The sequence below is a fragment of the Bombus affinis genome, chromosome 3, assembly GCF_024516045.1.
Source record: "Bombus affinis isolate iyBomAffi1 chromosome 3, iyBomAffi1.2, whole genome shotgun sequence".
NCBI lineage: Eukaryota > Metazoa > Arthropoda > Insecta > Hymenoptera > Apidae > Bombus > Bombus affinis.
In genome coordinates this window covers 3148296-3164358 of record NC_066346.1, presented here as the reverse complement: position 1 = coordinate 3164358, position 16063 = coordinate 3148296, and the positions used below count along the sequence as shown (strand labels likewise).

At 33.8% G+C, this 16063-nt stretch overlaps 3 protein-coding genes, 1 long non-coding RNA gene and 2 other non-coding genes across 13 annotated transcripts; 4 read left to right on the top strand and 2 right to left on the bottom strand.

Annotated features, from left to right (window-relative positions):
• Window positions 1-92: 92 nt before the first annotated feature.
• On the top strand, window positions 93-6061 carry LOC126914447 (transient receptor potential cation channel subfamily V member 5). 5 transcript variants are annotated; one of them, XM_050718416.1, is made up of 14 exons: window positions 652-1408; window positions 1467-1645; window positions 1749-1839; window positions 1902-2078; window positions 2193-2382; window positions 2444-2597; window positions 2678-2932; window positions 3016-3653; window positions 3781-3946; window positions 4216-4477; window positions 5137-5318; window positions 5386-5502; window positions 5593-5718; window positions 5810-6061. In XM_050718416.1, the coding sequence occupies exons 1-14, from the start codon at window positions 1318-1320 to the stop codon at window positions 5933-5935; spliced, it is 2754 nt and encodes a 917-aa protein (XP_050574373.1). In that variant the 5' UTR covers window positions 652-1317; the 3' UTR covers window positions 5936-6061. The 5 variants fall into 5 exon arrangements, with proteins under 5 accessions (XP_050574372.1, XP_050574377.1, XP_050574376.1 ...); XM_050718415.1 differs by having other exon boundaries at window positions 93-1211; window positions 1301-1408; window positions 5137-5718; XM_050718420.1 differs by lacking the exon at window positions 5386-5502 and having other exon boundaries at window positions 93-1408.
• On the bottom strand, window positions 398-469 carry Trnap-agg (transfer RNA proline (anticodon AGG)). Its single transcript has one exon. It is a non-coding gene; the product is annotated as a tRNA-Pro (tRNA).
• Window positions 760-833, top strand: Trnat-agu (transfer RNA threonine (anticodon AGU)). Its single transcript has one exon. It is a non-coding gene; the product is annotated as a tRNA-Thr (tRNA).
• On the bottom strand, window positions 3709-8197 carry LOC126914498 (uncharacterized). Of its 2 annotated transcripts, XR_007709667.1 has the most exons (6): window positions 8049-8197; window positions 5327-5356; window positions 4924-5246; window positions 4605-4866; window positions 4197-4503; window positions 3709-3989 (listed from the first exon to the last, which is right to left on the bottom strand). It is a non-coding gene; the product is annotated as an uncharacterized LOC126914498 (long non-coding RNA). The 2 variants fall into 2 exon arrangements; XR_007709666.1 differs by having other exon boundaries at window positions 4924-5356.
• On the top strand, window positions 5998-7245 carry LOC126914482 (coiled-coil domain-containing protein 103). Its single transcript, XM_050718512.1, has 4 exons — window positions 5998-6121; window positions 6262-6431; window positions 6516-6793; window positions 6858-7245. The coding sequence occupies exons 1-4, from the start codon at window positions 6052-6054 to the stop codon at window positions 7156-7158; spliced, it is 819 nt and encodes a 272-aa protein (XP_050574469.1). The 5' UTR covers window positions 5998-6051; the 3' UTR covers window positions 7159-7245.
• On the top strand, window positions 8058-16033 carry LOC126914444 (probable phospholipid-transporting ATPase IIB). 3 transcript variants are annotated; one of them, XM_050718404.1, is made up of 13 exons: window positions 8058-8266; window positions 9524-9668; window positions 9750-10022; window positions 10098-10340; window positions 10424-10612; window positions 10693-11279; window positions 11348-11764; window positions 11841-12006; window positions 12108-12486; window positions 12566-12806; window positions 12937-13103; window positions 13178-13381; window positions 13475-16033. In XM_050718404.1, the coding sequence occupies exons 1-13, from the start codon at window positions 8058-8060 to the stop codon at window positions 13606-13608; spliced, it is 3354 nt and encodes a 1117-aa protein (XP_050574361.1). In that variant the 3' UTR covers window positions 13609-16033. The 3 variants fall into 3 exon arrangements, with proteins under 3 accessions (XP_050574361.1, XP_050574362.1, XP_050574363.1); XM_050718405.1 differs by lacking the exon at window positions 8058-8266 and adding an exon at window positions 8681-9179; XM_050718406.1 differs by lacking the exon at window positions 8058-8266 and adding an exon at window positions 9249-9453.
• The last annotated feature ends 30 nt before the right edge of the window (window positions 16034-16063 follow it).

The window sequence follows — 16063 nt, the reverse complement described above, 5'->3', positions numbered from 1 at the left end:
GATCTCCTTGTGACTTCTTCCCCGAAGATTCGTCATTGCTTGAATATTCAAAGGCCTCCGATTAAACTCTTGGTGAACGACGCTCGTACGTGATTGTCGTAGATACCGCGCGATTCTATTTCATTCGAATAGATTCAATAATTTAATTCGTTATGACTACGTCCAAGTCAAACAGTTTCTTAAACGAATAACTTTCAAGTTCAAAATATTCGGCTACGCTTCTAATATGAGAAATGATGTTCTTTTTCGGACCGATCAATTTCTTATCGTTAATTATCTTTAGAGAAAAAGTCATATCTAACTTTTTACAGAAGATGGGCAAAATAAAAGAGATACTCACAAATTTTTAATGTGTGCAAAGAATAACACTAGTACTAAAAAAAGGTACCGAAAACTAGGGCTCGTCCGGGATTTGAACCCGGGACCTCTCGCACCCTAAGCGAGAATCATACCCCTAGACCAACGAGCCACGTGTACGTTCCATCTTAAATTTTCTTCATATTTTGAATAAAATTACAGGAATATATATACAAATATAAATATAATAAGCAACATTAACTTTGTAACGTGATAATATATTATTATATATATAACCATTTATGTACATGTAAAATGTCTATGAGCTTTAATCACGATGTGGAATATCGTAATATATTTTAAGGAATTCAAATACTTAATTAACAGTGAAACATTAAATACATAAATCATATTATTTTAATTCATTTAAATAAAAGTTTTTGACCAAGTAGGGACCAACTAGGCGCCGTGGCTTAGTTGGTTAAAGCGCCTGTCTAGTAAACAGGAGATCGAGGGTTCGAATCCCTCCGGGGCCTGTGATTATTCTTTTAGAGATTATATTTTTTATATACACTGTATTTTAATAATATGATTTATGGTACGATGGTATGTTTGTGTCGTTTTCTTTTCTACTATCTAGTTTTTTTTTCTATCTATAGATTTACATATGCATGTTCGTTGTATCTGTAAATAGGAGTTCGCTTCCATGTGCAACGCTATTGAAAAGTCGAAAAAGTAAATGTTATTCCGTGAAATAGGTCGATCGTCGATTTCCTTACATTTCGTTACATTTTTTGATACATCTTTTTATTATCAAGGAGATAGGAATTCCTTTCGTAGACCGCCGATATTTCATCAAACAACGATTGAGTGATCGATATCGAGAAAGTGTTCCATGGCAACGTAATACATATGTATGTAGTAAGCGGATGAGAGAACTGTGCACGATCAAGGTGAAACCATATGATCGACTATCAGTAGCTCTCGTCGTGTGTCGTTTTAGTAAGAAAAGAGGATAAGATGGGAAATACGGAGAGCAATGTAGCCAGCGGAGTAAAGAAACAAACGGACGCATCTTCTATCTTGCTTTACAAATTAGTCGACATGAAAGGTAAGTTGAATCATAAACAAGAACGATGAAAGTGAAACGTCTTTTTACTCTTGTGTAGGAGGTGGTTTATTGGTAAATATGATGAAAAGGGCGACGCAAACTAAACAGTACGCGGAATTGGACCATGCTCTTAGAACGAAAGTAGAACCGTATTTATACAATAAGGGTAGAGGTAAATGGATTCCAATCGAAAAGTTGGTTTTGCTACGAAACAAGGATCGTCCGAAGCACAAAATGGTAGAACCATATACAATTAGATATCATATGATGTAGATGAGTAATTAGCTTGGACGTTTTTTTATGAATGTCTTTTTATTATGAATGATCGATTACGTAACAGCTTCCACCATTGAGATCTATGGAGAATCCTGCCGATTACGATATAGACAAAGATATGCAAAATGAGGATGAAGTTGACGAGACAAAAATAGGTAAACGATCGATAAAGACGATAGAGATGTAAGCTTTTAACATATTTCTTTCGATTTAATAGATAAAAGCAAGTACAGACTAGTCTGTTGGAGCTTAGGCGAAAGAGGAGCAGTCGGCGAAACGATTTTACACTTATGCATGTTACACTCGACTGCTATTCACATTGATCTGGCTAAACGTTTATTACGTTTTTACCCTAAGCTTATCAACGATGTATATATCAGTGATGAATATTACGGTTAGTAAGTATAATAAGCGCGGTGAGCACGATGTAAACGAATAAATTCGTTTCCTTTTCTTCGTATCGCGTCAGGGCGCATCGTAAATTCATCTGCTCGGTTGTTCTTGATAGGTGAGAGCGCATTACACATCGCCATAGTAAATGAAGATCCAGCATTGGTGAAATTCCTTTTGGACAGCGGTGCGGACGTACACGAAAGATGCGTGGGGAACTTTATGTGTCCGGAGGATCAAAAAGCGTCGAGATCGGACAGCCTGGATCATGAATGGGTTTGCGTAGCTCCGGAAACGGACTATAGCGGGTAAAGAAGATTTACTCGAGTGGAATACAAATGTCCGGTGACATTCGTTCTATTTGCGTAGATACGTTTACTGGGGCGAGTATCCTTTAAGTTTCGCCGCATGTTTAGGTCAGGAAGAATGTTACAGATTAATACTCGCCAGGGGAGCGGATCCCGACAAGCAAGACACAAATGGAAATACCGTTTTACATATGTTGGTCATCTATGAAAAACTGGTAAGCATGTGCCACAAGACTAACCCGGAAATGGCAAAACCAGCAATAAGTTTATTCGATCGATCTTTTTTCCGAGCAAGACTATGTTCGATATGGCATACGAAGTGGGTGCGTCGTTAGCGATCAGAAATGCCCAACATTTAACACCTTTGACGTTATCGGCGAAATTAGCTAGAATCGAACTGTTTTTTCATATCTTGAACATCGAGCGGGAGATTTATTGGCAGATCGGGAGTATTACGTGTGCAGCTTATCCTTTATCGCAAGTTGACACGATTGATGTTATTACAGGAAGCATCAGTCATAATTCCGCTTTGAATCTGGTGGTATTTGGCGTGAGTCAAAAATCTAGATTACGCAACGGTTTACTTTCTATTTGCCATCTTTTATTGACATACGATATTTCTCATATATATAGGAAAAGGACGAACACTTGGAATTGATGGACGGTGTCTTGGTCGATCTACTAAATGCCAAGTGGAACACTTTCGTCAAGTCTCGGTTCTATCGTCAATTTTTTCTTTTTTGTTTTTACTTTATTCTGTCATTGATCAGCTTTACTCTTCGACCCGGTCCAACGATAACATCGTCGACTTCCTCGCTAGCTGTCACTCCTCGTGTCTCTGTTCCACCCACCGAATCGCCCATAACAACTCTAAAGCCGGAGCAACTCCTGCCAAACGTTACCAAAACATCTCAAAATTTAAATCTATCCCTTCTTCTCGATAAAGCTGTTACCACTGCTTTTACCTCGAACATAAAACATCCTTCGAATGTAACAACGGCAAGCTTTGATAAACTGAAGCTTGATATCGTCACCGATCTAACGTCTATCTTGAACATTTTCTCGACAGACCGATCTCAAAACGAGATCGAATTGTTCAACGATTCTTACAGAATAGCTATTCGACCAGCCGAACATTTCTATTCCAAAAATAACGGTACACCAACGGATTATCTAAAAATTACGGCGATCAACGACAGTGTCGTCTTTATAAATTCGACGATGCCTTTCGATAATAATACATTTTCTGCTGGTAGTAACAAACACAGCTGGTACGTTATATAATACGTGAATAATTCCGAATTAAATGCGATTAATACAAAAATAGAAATTTCAAAATGTTTATTAGCGACCACGTATACGTCCAAGATGACCCTTAATGCATATTTTCGATATTAGGTGGAACAATCTCACAGAAAAGTGTAGACTGATGCATCTAACAACATTATCGGCCAAGATTCGACTAATCGCCGAAATATTAATGGAGATTGCGGCTATTCTTTATATTATTGCAGCACTGCGCGAAGCCAGATTTCTCGGTCTCAACATGTTCATTGAGAATCTAGTAAGAGGATGATATCATCTGTATCTTTATCAAGCGCTTTTATCTGAAAAAGAAAACGTTTAGTAAATAATGGATCTAATATTGATTCCTTATCAATGAAATTATCAGTTTCGGCATACTTGTGTGCGAAACCTAAGAACAGAGGGAGAAAAGGAAAAGGAATGAAAGAAAGAAAGATGCTGTTTCGTTGATAAACCGATATACCGCACAAATTTTAGTACGCGGTTACAAATTAAAATATTTTACTAACGAAAGAAATTAACTTCTAGATGACTGCGCCGTCGCGAGTAATGTTCCTCTTCTCCTGTTGTATATTACTGTCCTTTCCATTGCTGAGGTTGGCTTGCGCCGACCAAGTTGAAGATATGTTGGCAGTTGTAGTGATGTTAACGACGGCACCGTATTTTTTATTCTTCTGCAGAGGTTTCAAAACGGTCGGTCCGTTTGTTGTGATGATTTACAGAATGATCATGGGCGATTTGCTCCGTTTCGTCTCCATTTATTTGGTCTTTGTAATGGGATTTTCTCAAGGTAACTTGGAAACAAAGTTCTTCTCCCTGGAAGAATTTTTCCATTATACATTCTGTTCCTTTCGCACCTCTACTTTAACCAGAATCTTTTAACATAAATGCGATAACAGATACATCGTATCTCGTACCTCTCGAATCTTTTGAACATAGATCACGGACAGAAATAAACTTACGATCGATTCGTAAGAATCAACCGGTCAATTAGATCGAAACGTGCGAGTAAATATGCCAATGACGCTTCTTCCTCTTCCCTTACAGTCGTTAATCAAAGTGTAACGATATCGAGCAGATTACGAGTTTACCTTCACCTTATGACTTAATCTCTCATCTGGGAATTTCTACATCGCAAGCGACATTGACACATATTATTACACTGGCATATCATACATTCTGAAACGTAACAAACTTACATATTGCAGGCATCGAGCCAACTTTATACATACTTACCAACTTGTAACACTTATACTGTAGTTTAAGTGCCTCGAGCTCCATATTCATTTCCTTTCGAGCATTATCTCCTATTTCCTTCTAATATTACACATTTACATAGTACAATGTAATACAACGCAGACCTATATTTTTCATATTTCTCTTCTCTAATTTATTTTACAATGTCAATCAAAAGATTGTCTTCTCTTTTCTTGCCTTAACTTTCTTCAGCATATTACATCATATTCCTATCTTTCGATAATCCAAATACACCAGAAGGAGTAGATGATTCGGTGAGCAACCCAATGCCGTCGCCGGTAGAAAGTATAATGGCAATGTTCCTTATGAGCATGACGAACTTTGGAGATTATTATGGCGCGTTTGAGAGAACGCAACACGAGATGGAAGCTAAGGTAATTACCTCGCATCTACTCTTCCAGCGAATATATGACTACAATAGAAAAATTCATTTTGTCATAGTTCTTGTTTGTGGTATATATGGCAATCGTTGCCATATTATTGGTAAATATGTTAATTGCTATGATGGGAAATACATATCAGAAAATCGCGGAAACAAGAAACGAATGGCAAAGACAAGTAGGTTTTTCTTTCTCCCTCTACTTTTTCCATTTATAGGAATATTTATTAACTATTATTCAGTTATTAATACTGGAATTAATATCACAGTGGGCACGTATAGTTTTGGTAGTAGAGAGAGGAGTAAGTCCACAGGAAAGGCTCAAAAAATTAATGGACTATTCGCAGCCAATGTCCGATGGTCGAAGGGCGCTAGTACTTCGATTGAGTCAATCGGTAAAAAATATCTGTATATACATATGTATATATTATGTAAATACACATGTATAACGAATGATTATAGTTGTAAAAAGTGAAACATTTTTAGGAAGAAGATAAGGAAGAAATGAAGGAAATTTTAGAAATGAAAAGAACTCATGATAAACTGTATAAAAAAAGGCAGAGCAAAGTAACAAAAAAGATCGTAACATCAGAAGATAATACTATTTTGTAATATTATCACAGATGTCTCGTCTGCAATATTACATATGTTCCCAGTCGTTTAATGTATTGAGATACTTTGTTGATATAACAACTGCATCTTACATACAGTATGCATAATAAACTCTTATGATTATGATCTTTCTTGAAATTCTTGAACGTAAATTTTCTCTGATGTTCAAGGAAGATACATACATATGTATGTATACGTACCTATTGATAAAGCATAATTGTATCCATAGCAAGTTACTATAACAACTATTCACTATGACTAATAATAAATATTTGTTAGCTTCTTGTTTTGTCTATCGTGCTGTCTAAAGGACGGAATATTTTTAGTTTCCTCCTCTGTACAAATGAGCAAATTAAGATCATCCATAAATTATAAAAATATGGAATTAGAACTTCTACAGGCTCTTAGTGCGGATAAGCTATACAAATTACAGAATGATGCTAAACTCAGAGCAGTAGAACAGAATGTGCCTACGTATGAAGATTTTAGGCAATTGGTATAAGAGCGTATTTTTATCGAAAATATCATTATTTATGTATCTAATATAAAATAATTTCTCCCATATCGAATCTGTCGCCAGGTGAATGCTGCTCATCTAAAACCTTTAAAATGTGACGATGTAAAATCTAAAATAAAGAGATGTTGGAATCCCATTGTTCATATTGATAATTCGAATGTGGTAATGCCATTTGAAAAACAAGAAATACAACAACAACAATCCGAAGATTGTTTAAAATTATGGAGCAAGAGTGATAATATTTCTGCAAATGAAATACCCACCACATATGTAAAATTTATACAAGTTTGGAAAACCATTAAAGGGCATAAAGAAAAATTTCATTATCTCAAAATGTCCAGGTAAGGTATTCCTTTTTAAATCGAACAAGAATAGGAAATGAATGTATCTAATTTGTTGTTTCAGATATACTCTACGGGAGAAAATTTTTTGCACAGAAATTTCTCCATCGTTGTTTGTCGAAATAATCGACATATGCTTTCGAAATATTTCGATTACGGATAATATAGAGTTTATTGTTGACATTTTATGCACTTTGAGTAAATGCAATAGGTTTCATTTAACAATAAGTTTTATGGGACAAAACGAAAAAGAAATGTGTACGCAGCTCTTTCGAAATCTACTTATCAACGCGGTATATCAAGACGAGATTTTTAAGGATACGATTAAATCATTAGCATTGCTTTACGAAGTCGTACTTGAGTAATAAATTCTAACGAGAGAGATTAACGAGGTTTACAATAAAAATATTTTACGAGTTATACGCACGTACGAAATAAACTTATGAAATTGAGCTTATGATTTCTTATATGTATATAAATTCTAAAAATATTGAAAATTTATTTCAAACGGTTTAAGGTATAATATAGGCATGCGTCTAGAAAACCAAGCGAGTCACGTGATCATAGAGTACTTAACATGGCCGCACGCACTGTAATATCAGTTAGAGGTATCGCGATCATAGTTGATTGACAATTAGTTTGAAGATCAATCGAAATTCCGAAAAATTTGAATTTATTTTTGTCTTGAACTGAAATGCCTCGAAAGTTTCATACTCAATATTACTGTTGTCGTTTGAATAATATTTCGCGATGCGTACACGTACGTACGTGGGAAAAAGAACATTGTGCATGTATGCATGAATGTCGCATGTATGCACGCATTTCGTAAATAAATAAAACAATTAAATCATTCGATAGAATGTCAATTGACGGTGTTATTTTAAATGTTAGTTAAACAAATAAATACAAAATGTTAACCTATCGAAAATCACGATTCTATTTAAGCAAAGTCTGAAGTAAGGTACAAAAACACGTATATACCTGTATATGTACAGGTATATTTAGATGGTGTAACGCTGATATCATGTGATATATATAATGCAATGGTTAAAGAAAGCCAGTGAGAATTATCCTTAGCATGTTTGTCACTGAAAAAATATAAATGGAGCTATATGTATGTGTGTGTATGTTTGTACGTATGTTTCTATGTATATGATGTACATATATGTAAAGAATATACATGTACACGCGTGGTGCATATATAGCATACCATAAAGATAGATATACATAATACATAATAGTAATAGTTGTGTACCTGTGGTAAATGGGAAAGAAAATTTATCGAGTGATACGTGAAAAAAATATGCGGTTAGAAGAAATGCCATTACGTTTGAGCTCTGATGAGCGGGATTTTGAAATGGATGAAGAAACTGACTATCTTCTTCAACCTTCTGAAGATAGTATACGACTTTTAACTTCACGGAGACGGCGAATAAACGATTTTTCTATATTCCTCAAGAACTGTCTTTGTGGGTAAGTTATAGATTCGATAACTCATCATTAACTTGAACAAAAGATTGAATAGAAACAAATGTGATGCTCGATCAACGAATTACTAGCTGCGTATTAATTCTACTGGTAGCCAACATAACAAATGATAAAAATCCATCGAAATTACGTAAATAAATGTGTAAATAAATCTTTAAAAAATGGAAAATATGAGAAAAGAAAAAAGGAAGGAATAGAATATCACGTGAAAATTTCCCATCAAAATATATCTTATCTACTCATCGATAAGCGATATCGTAGTAACAAGCTTTAAAATGTTAGCATTTCCAAATATACATATTTAATAATGTCTTTCTATTTTTAATAACGTACAATTCGAAAATACATCATATAATTGTACTGATGCGTGTATATTCATACAATACACTTTTCAAATCTTATTTGTGAAGAGTGCGTATTATAACAACAATTTTTTTTTAAGTCAGTCTATTAAGGGTTACTAAAAATACATACATACATAATTGATAGAGAACAAAGGAAGCGAGCAAATTAAACATATTTGAACATAGTATACGTAAATAAATTTTGCATTATTTTACTCGCAGTGAGAAAAAATAAAAAGAATGTGAAAAATATAATAAATGGAATACATCGGTATAGTAGGTTTATAGATTGGCGAATTCATCTTGTAAACTCGTACTTCGTGGACGTTATGATGTCATAACAGATCTGTGTTGAATATCGAAAGATACTTTTTGACAGTGTTTTTTAACGAAAGATTGAATAAAAGTGTTTCTTTACATAATTTGTGATTACAAATGTGTCTGCTGTGTCTATAAAGAAATATCTAAATGGAGACACAAAGCAATGTTATAAGGCTATCGAAAGAGGATATTCCTCTAATATCTAGACCGCGAAATGACAATTCGTGGACAAGGTGACGTACATTTTACTTCCACTAAGAAACTTCGATTTCTATGCAGCTTTTTCTATTTTTCTCTAAATTCTTGCTAAATAATTGTATAAATATTGCTAATTATTTCCAAGATGTTCGATTTCAACATAGTAATTGTGTTAAATTTATGTTCATATTTCATACAACAGTAAACACATATCTCTTCATTGACATTGTTGTATCCAAAGTTTGAATATTTTTTTCATAATTTTTCTTATTAATTTAACAACAATATGGTTGTGCAAGCAATAAAAAGGTAAAGTAAAAAATTGGTGATGTACTTTATTTTTTTATCTTTCTACTTATTTATTATTGTATCTTCATAGATGTTGTACATGGATGTGGAGAAGATGTTGCAGAGAACGTGAATTAAGAGCTAGAGTCATTCATATTGGACAACTAATGCATGAAAAATTTCCTACTAATGTCATAAGAAATCAGAAATATAATATTGTGACCTTTTTACCTCTGGTAAACAAAATTGATAACTATGTCATTTCCTGTCATGACATAGAATAAAAATATTTAATATTTGTTATTTTATCTTTTTAGGTTCTATTCCAACAATTTAAATTTTTCTTAAATCTATATTTTTTGCTTATGGCCATATCTCAATTCATACCAGACATTCGAATAGGATATTTATATACATATTGGGGACCTTTATGTTTTGTGTTAACTGTTACGATTTGTCGAGAAGCAATCGATGACTTCAGACGATACAAAAGGGACAAAGAAGTCAATGCCCAAAAGTATTATAGATTAGTAAAAGGTTTTGATACTCCGGAATTAGTACCAAGTTCTAAATTGAGAGTAGGCGATTTGGTAAGAAAGTAGAAATATAAGATAATCAAATAGAAATATGAATAGAAGTATTCATTTATGTAATTTTTTTCCAAGGTTATAGTAGAAAAAGGTCAGAGAGTACCAGCTGACTTAGTCCTATTGCGAACCACGGAAAGATCAGGTGCATGCTTTGTAAGAACAGATCAATTGGATGGAGAAACAGATTGGAAGTTGCGACTGGCTGTTCCAGCTACTCAAAAATTGGAAAATAATTCTCAATTGTTTGATATTAAAGCAAGCATATATGTTGAGAAGCCGCAAAAAGATATTCATAGCTTTATTGGAACGTTTACCAGAGTAAATTTCTAAATATCTAACTTGTTCTTAATATTTACATATGTAGTACAGTTATTAATAAATGATTATATTACAATTTGTAGTATGATGGATACAGCAGTGAAGAAAGTTTAGGGGTAGATAATACTCTATGGGCAAATACAGCAATAGCATCAGGTTCAGCTCTTGGTGTTGTAGTATATACAGGGCAAGAAACTAGATCTCTTATGAATCACTCCGCACCACGATCGAAAGTTGGTTTATTAGATCAGGAAATAAATCAGCTGACAAAGGTGTTGTATCATATTATGAAAACATCTGGTACATTCTGCAATTTCACTTACTAAATGTTTAATGAATTTTAATTTTGTAGGTTTTATTTTGTGCTGTGATTGGATTAGCATTGGTAATGATGTCTTTAAAAGGATTCAATGGGCCATGGTATCGTTATATGTTTCGCTTCGTTTTGTTATTTTCTTACATAATACCAATCAGTTTAAGAGTGAATTTAGACATGGGAAAAGCTTTCTATGCTTGGTGCATACAAAGGGACAAAGAAATTGCTGGAACGGTTGTAAGAACTACTACAATTCCAGAAGAACTTGGTCGTATTTCATATTTATTAAGTGACAAGACTGGCACATTGACACAAAATAAAATGGTTTTCAAGAAATTACATTTGGGCATGATATCTTATGGGCAAGAGACATTTGATGAAATTATGACTGTATTAAAAACATGTTATTCTACAAATTCAGAAACTTCACCAGTAAAACCATCAGCATCTATACATAGTGGGAAAGTAAGAAGATCTGAAAGTACTAGAATATATGATGCAGTACATGCTCTGGCATTGTGTCATAATGTAACACCAGTTTACGATGAAGTACCTAAATCAACTAATTTAGATACAATGAGTATACAAACAGGAGAAACAGGAGATTCTGGTTCTATTCAAAGGTAATTTTCGTAAAGATATGCCACGTAAAATTGTATGAGGTGTACCTTTACTTCATTTCTACTTTTAGTCAAACAGAAGCAGACCAACATTACTATTTGCCAGAACAAAAACGTAATTACCAGGCTTCTAGTCCAGATGAAGTAGCATTGGTCAAGTGGACGGAGGAAATGGGATTAGCTTTAGTAAAACGCGATTTGAATTTTATGCAACTAAAAGCTCCAAATGGCAAAATTTTGAACTATACGATCTTACAAATATTTCCATTTACATCAGAGACTAAACGAATGGGGATAATAGTAAAGGAAGAATCTAGTTCTGAAATAGTATTTTATCTGAAAGGTGCGGACGTAGTGATGTCTGGAATAGTACAGTATAACGATTGGCTTGAGGAGGAATGTGGTAATATGGCTCGAGAAGGTTTAAGAACTTTAGTTGTTGCAAAAAAAAATTTGACGGAAGAGCAATATCTTGATTTTGAAGCAAGGTATTGACAAATTACTATGTCCTAAATGGCAAAATGTATATAATAATTCGTCTACATTGAAGATGATTTTTTTTAGATATAATTCAGCAAGAATGAGCGTTAGCGATCGCGTTTCAAGAGTTGCCGCAGTTGTCGAAAGTTTAGAGAGGGAAATGGAATTATTATGTGTAACCGGTGTCGAAGATAGATTACAGGACAGAGTAAGGCCTACATTGGAGCTATTAAGGAATGCTGGAATTAAGGTACTTCGCATCTTTTCCACTTCACATATTACGCGAGAATAAACTCTTTTGTTTGTTTTGATGATAGTTTTTCTTGCAATATCTTTTTCTATGATCTTTAGATTTGGATGTTAACGGGTGACAAGCTGGAAACGGCAACTTGTATAGCAAAATCTTCGCGTTTGGTTTCACGAACGCAAAGTCTTCATGTTTTCAAATCGGTGGTAACTCGCACGGATGCGCATTTGGAATTAAATACCTTCCGTAAAAAACAAGACTGTGCCTTAGTCATCAGCGGAGATTCTTTAGAGGTATGTTTGCAATATTACGAACAAGAATTCTTGGAACTAGCATGCGGTTCACCGGCCGTTGTTTGCTGTCGATGTTCACCCACGCAAAAAGCCGAAGTTGTTAGTCTTATTCAAAGACATACTGGCAAGAGAACCGCAGCTGTCGGTGATGGAGGCAATGATGTATCAATGATACAAGCAGCAGATGCTGGTAAGTATATTTCTCATGGTATTTAAGTGAATCGTAGTATAGATGTCAACAAACCGCTGATGTTCATTTTTCTTTTTAGGTATAGGGCTTGAAGGACTCGAAGGAAGACAAGCTTCTCTAGCCGCAGATTTTTCCATTTCTCAATTCAGTCATTTGGCTAATCTTTTACTAGTTCACGGTCGTAGAAGTTACAAACGCTCCGCTGCTTTAAGTCAATTCGTTATTCATCGAGGTTTAATTATTTCCACCATGCAAGCCGTGTTTTCTGCAGTCTTTTATTTGTCGTCTGTATCTTTGTATCAGGGATTTTTAATGGTTGGGTAAGAAAGAATTAAATGATTTCATAACACATATATACGTGTATATATATAATATATATACGTATATGTACATATAATTGAATATGATATAACAATACTAGCACGTTAAATAATAATAATAAATTTGTAGTTATGGAACAATATATACGATGTTTCCCGTATTTTCTTTGGTATTAGACAAAGATGTATCAGGAAAAATTGCACTTACTTATCCAGAACTTTATAAAGAACTCAGTAAGGGTCGATCGTTGTCCTATAAGACATTCTTCATGTGGATTTTAATAAGCATATACCAAGGTATAAGTTTTTTTGTTGTTGTCATTGACTATATACCATCCAACAACATATTAATTGTTTAAATCATCCTGCAGGTGGAGTTATAATGTACGGCGCACTTATAATGTTCGAAGATGAATTCATTCATATAGTGGCCATAAGTTTTACAGCACTTGTCTTGACAGAATTAATAATGGTAGCTTTAACTATTAGAACATGGCATCATATTATGATACTTGCGGAGATTTTCTCATTGGCGCTTTATTTATTATCTCTAGTCGTTCTCAAAGATTATTTTGGTATGTACAATTAATATATCATATATTTAAAAAAAAAGAGAGATATATTTATCAAAAAAAAACTTTAATTACTTCTTTCTGTTTATAACACAGATGCCGAGTTTATCAAGACTACTGACTTTTTGTGGAAAGTATTGCTAATAACTTTAATTTCTTGCATGCCATTATATATTTTAAAATTTTTACGAAAAAAGTTTTCTCCTCCAAGTTACACCAAATTATCTTAAATTTCGTGCATAACAGTTTCACTTTATAAAAGTAACTTACACGGAGAATTGAGAAAATTCTGATCTGTATTGAAAAAGTGCTATGAAAAAACTGTTTTTAAGATTAATTATCATTAGTCTCTGATTTACGCTCTTTGCTAAGTGCGTCTGCATTTTATAAAGCTCTTGAATATTCTTCTAAATATTCTGGAAATATCGAAGCGATAGAACGTTACAACTTGACATCAAAATGTAATTGTTAACGAAAATTACAATTGCTTTTGTTCTAAATATATTATACTAAATGCTTTACTATGTAGAATAGATCAAATTTAATATTTCTTCAAATTCTAAATTAATGATAAATATCATGAATAACTCGTTACTGTTATCATTATTAATATTATGTTTATGCAGAATATCATAATAATGTAAACATATCCTTAATTTTTCACACTGTAAATTGAAACAAATTGAAATTGTGATAATTGAAAAGAAATGATTTAAATCTGTTTTTGTTCATTTTTATTTATTCTAGCAACCAATAAGATATTTTCTTTCATGAAATATGTTCGCGTAATATGTAATAGCATTTTACTCAATTTCCTCTCGTATCTATCGTATGTATTCGATAGCATACTATTTGTAGCATTTTAATATATATATATATATATATATTAAGTTTATAGGACATAAATAATCAGCTGATCAAAAGCATATAATGCTTTAAAGTTTTCTTAATGTATTTAATAAATACGTGAAAGTACGTTAAATTTGTACGTTAAAAGTATCAGGTCAGTATGAAACCGGAATTTGCCTATAGATGGCCCTAGCTGATAATGTAGTTATCACTAAATTGCGTCATTGGTGCCAAAAGTCTTTGTTGACATCTCACAAACATTTTCGACTCAGAACAATACAAGTTTCATACAACAGCATAGTTTGTAATAGCGTTAAACATGTCGAATTTTGTGCCTGAAAACTACGATTTGCATACAGCATTGATTTTCTGTTACCATTTGAAGAAAACTGCTGCAGAATCGCATCAAATGCTTGTCGAAGCTTACGGTGAGCATGCTCTTAGTAAATCACAGTGTCTTGAATGGTTTAAAAAATTCAAAAGTGGCAATTTTGACATGAGCAACGAAGAGTGTGGAAAACCACCGAAAAAGTTCCAAGACAGCGAATTGCAAGCATTGTTGGATGAGGATGACGCTCAAACGCAACAACAACTCGCTGATCAATTAAACGTGACACGAGAAGCCGTCTCCATACGTTTGGAAGCTATGGGAAAGATCCAGAAGGTGGGAAAATGGGTTCCATATGAACTGAATGAAAGACAGCAGGAAAACCGAAAAACCATTTGCAAAATGCTGCTCGCCAGATACAATAGAAAGTCATTTCTCCACCGAATTGTGACTGGCGATGAAAAGTGGATATATTTTGAGAATTCTAAGCGTAAAAGGTCATGGGTAGCTCCAGGCGAACCACCGACATCGACTACAAAACCAAATCGCTATGGACGGAAGGCAATGCTCTGTGTTTGGTGGGATCAGAAGAGTGTGATCTATTATGAGCTGTTAAAACCTGGCGAAACCATTAATACTGAGCGCTACCAACAACAAATGATCGATTTAAATCAAGCTTTGCGTGCAAAACGACCAGAATATCAAAAAAGGCAACACAAAGTAATTTTGCTTCATGATAATTCACCATCACATACAGCAAAACCGGTCAAGGAAACGATTGAAGCGTTCAGTTGGGAAACACTTTCGCACGCGGCTTACTCACCAGACTTGGCTCCGACCAATTACTATTTATTTGCATCGATGGAACACGCACTTTCTGACCAGCACTTCACTTCTTACGAAAATGTACGAAAATGGCTCGACGACTGGTTTGCCTCACAAGAGCAACAGTTTTTTTGGCGTGGTATCCACCAGTTGCCAGACATGTGGGAAAAATGTATAGCTAGCGATGGGCAATACTTCGAATAAAATATTTTTAATCATTTTCATACAATAAACGTGTATTTTCTATACAAAAATTCCGGTTTCATATTTACATACCTGGTAAAATTAAATTCTTATTTTTATAAATTAAATGCCACGATTCCTGTTTATTATCGTCTTACTTTAATATAGAATATCTTCCTTTTATATCTTAAATAGAATTTATTAATTTCAATTTTAATACAATAGGATACAATGTAATGTAACTTACTTGTCGCGTATGTACAATGCTAAAATAAAAGAAATCGATTTTTATATTTATGCATATATTAAGTAAGATTGTAGATCTAGAAATAACTGTTGTTAGCTACGACGTTGATGAACTGTATCATATATGTAGAATATATATTTATTTCTGCGTAAGGTATTTGACTTAATGACACATTTATAATTTATGTGAAAAATATAATAATAATACATTCATTTGAACATTATGTCGATTTTCTTTTTAATCCTGTAAGCGC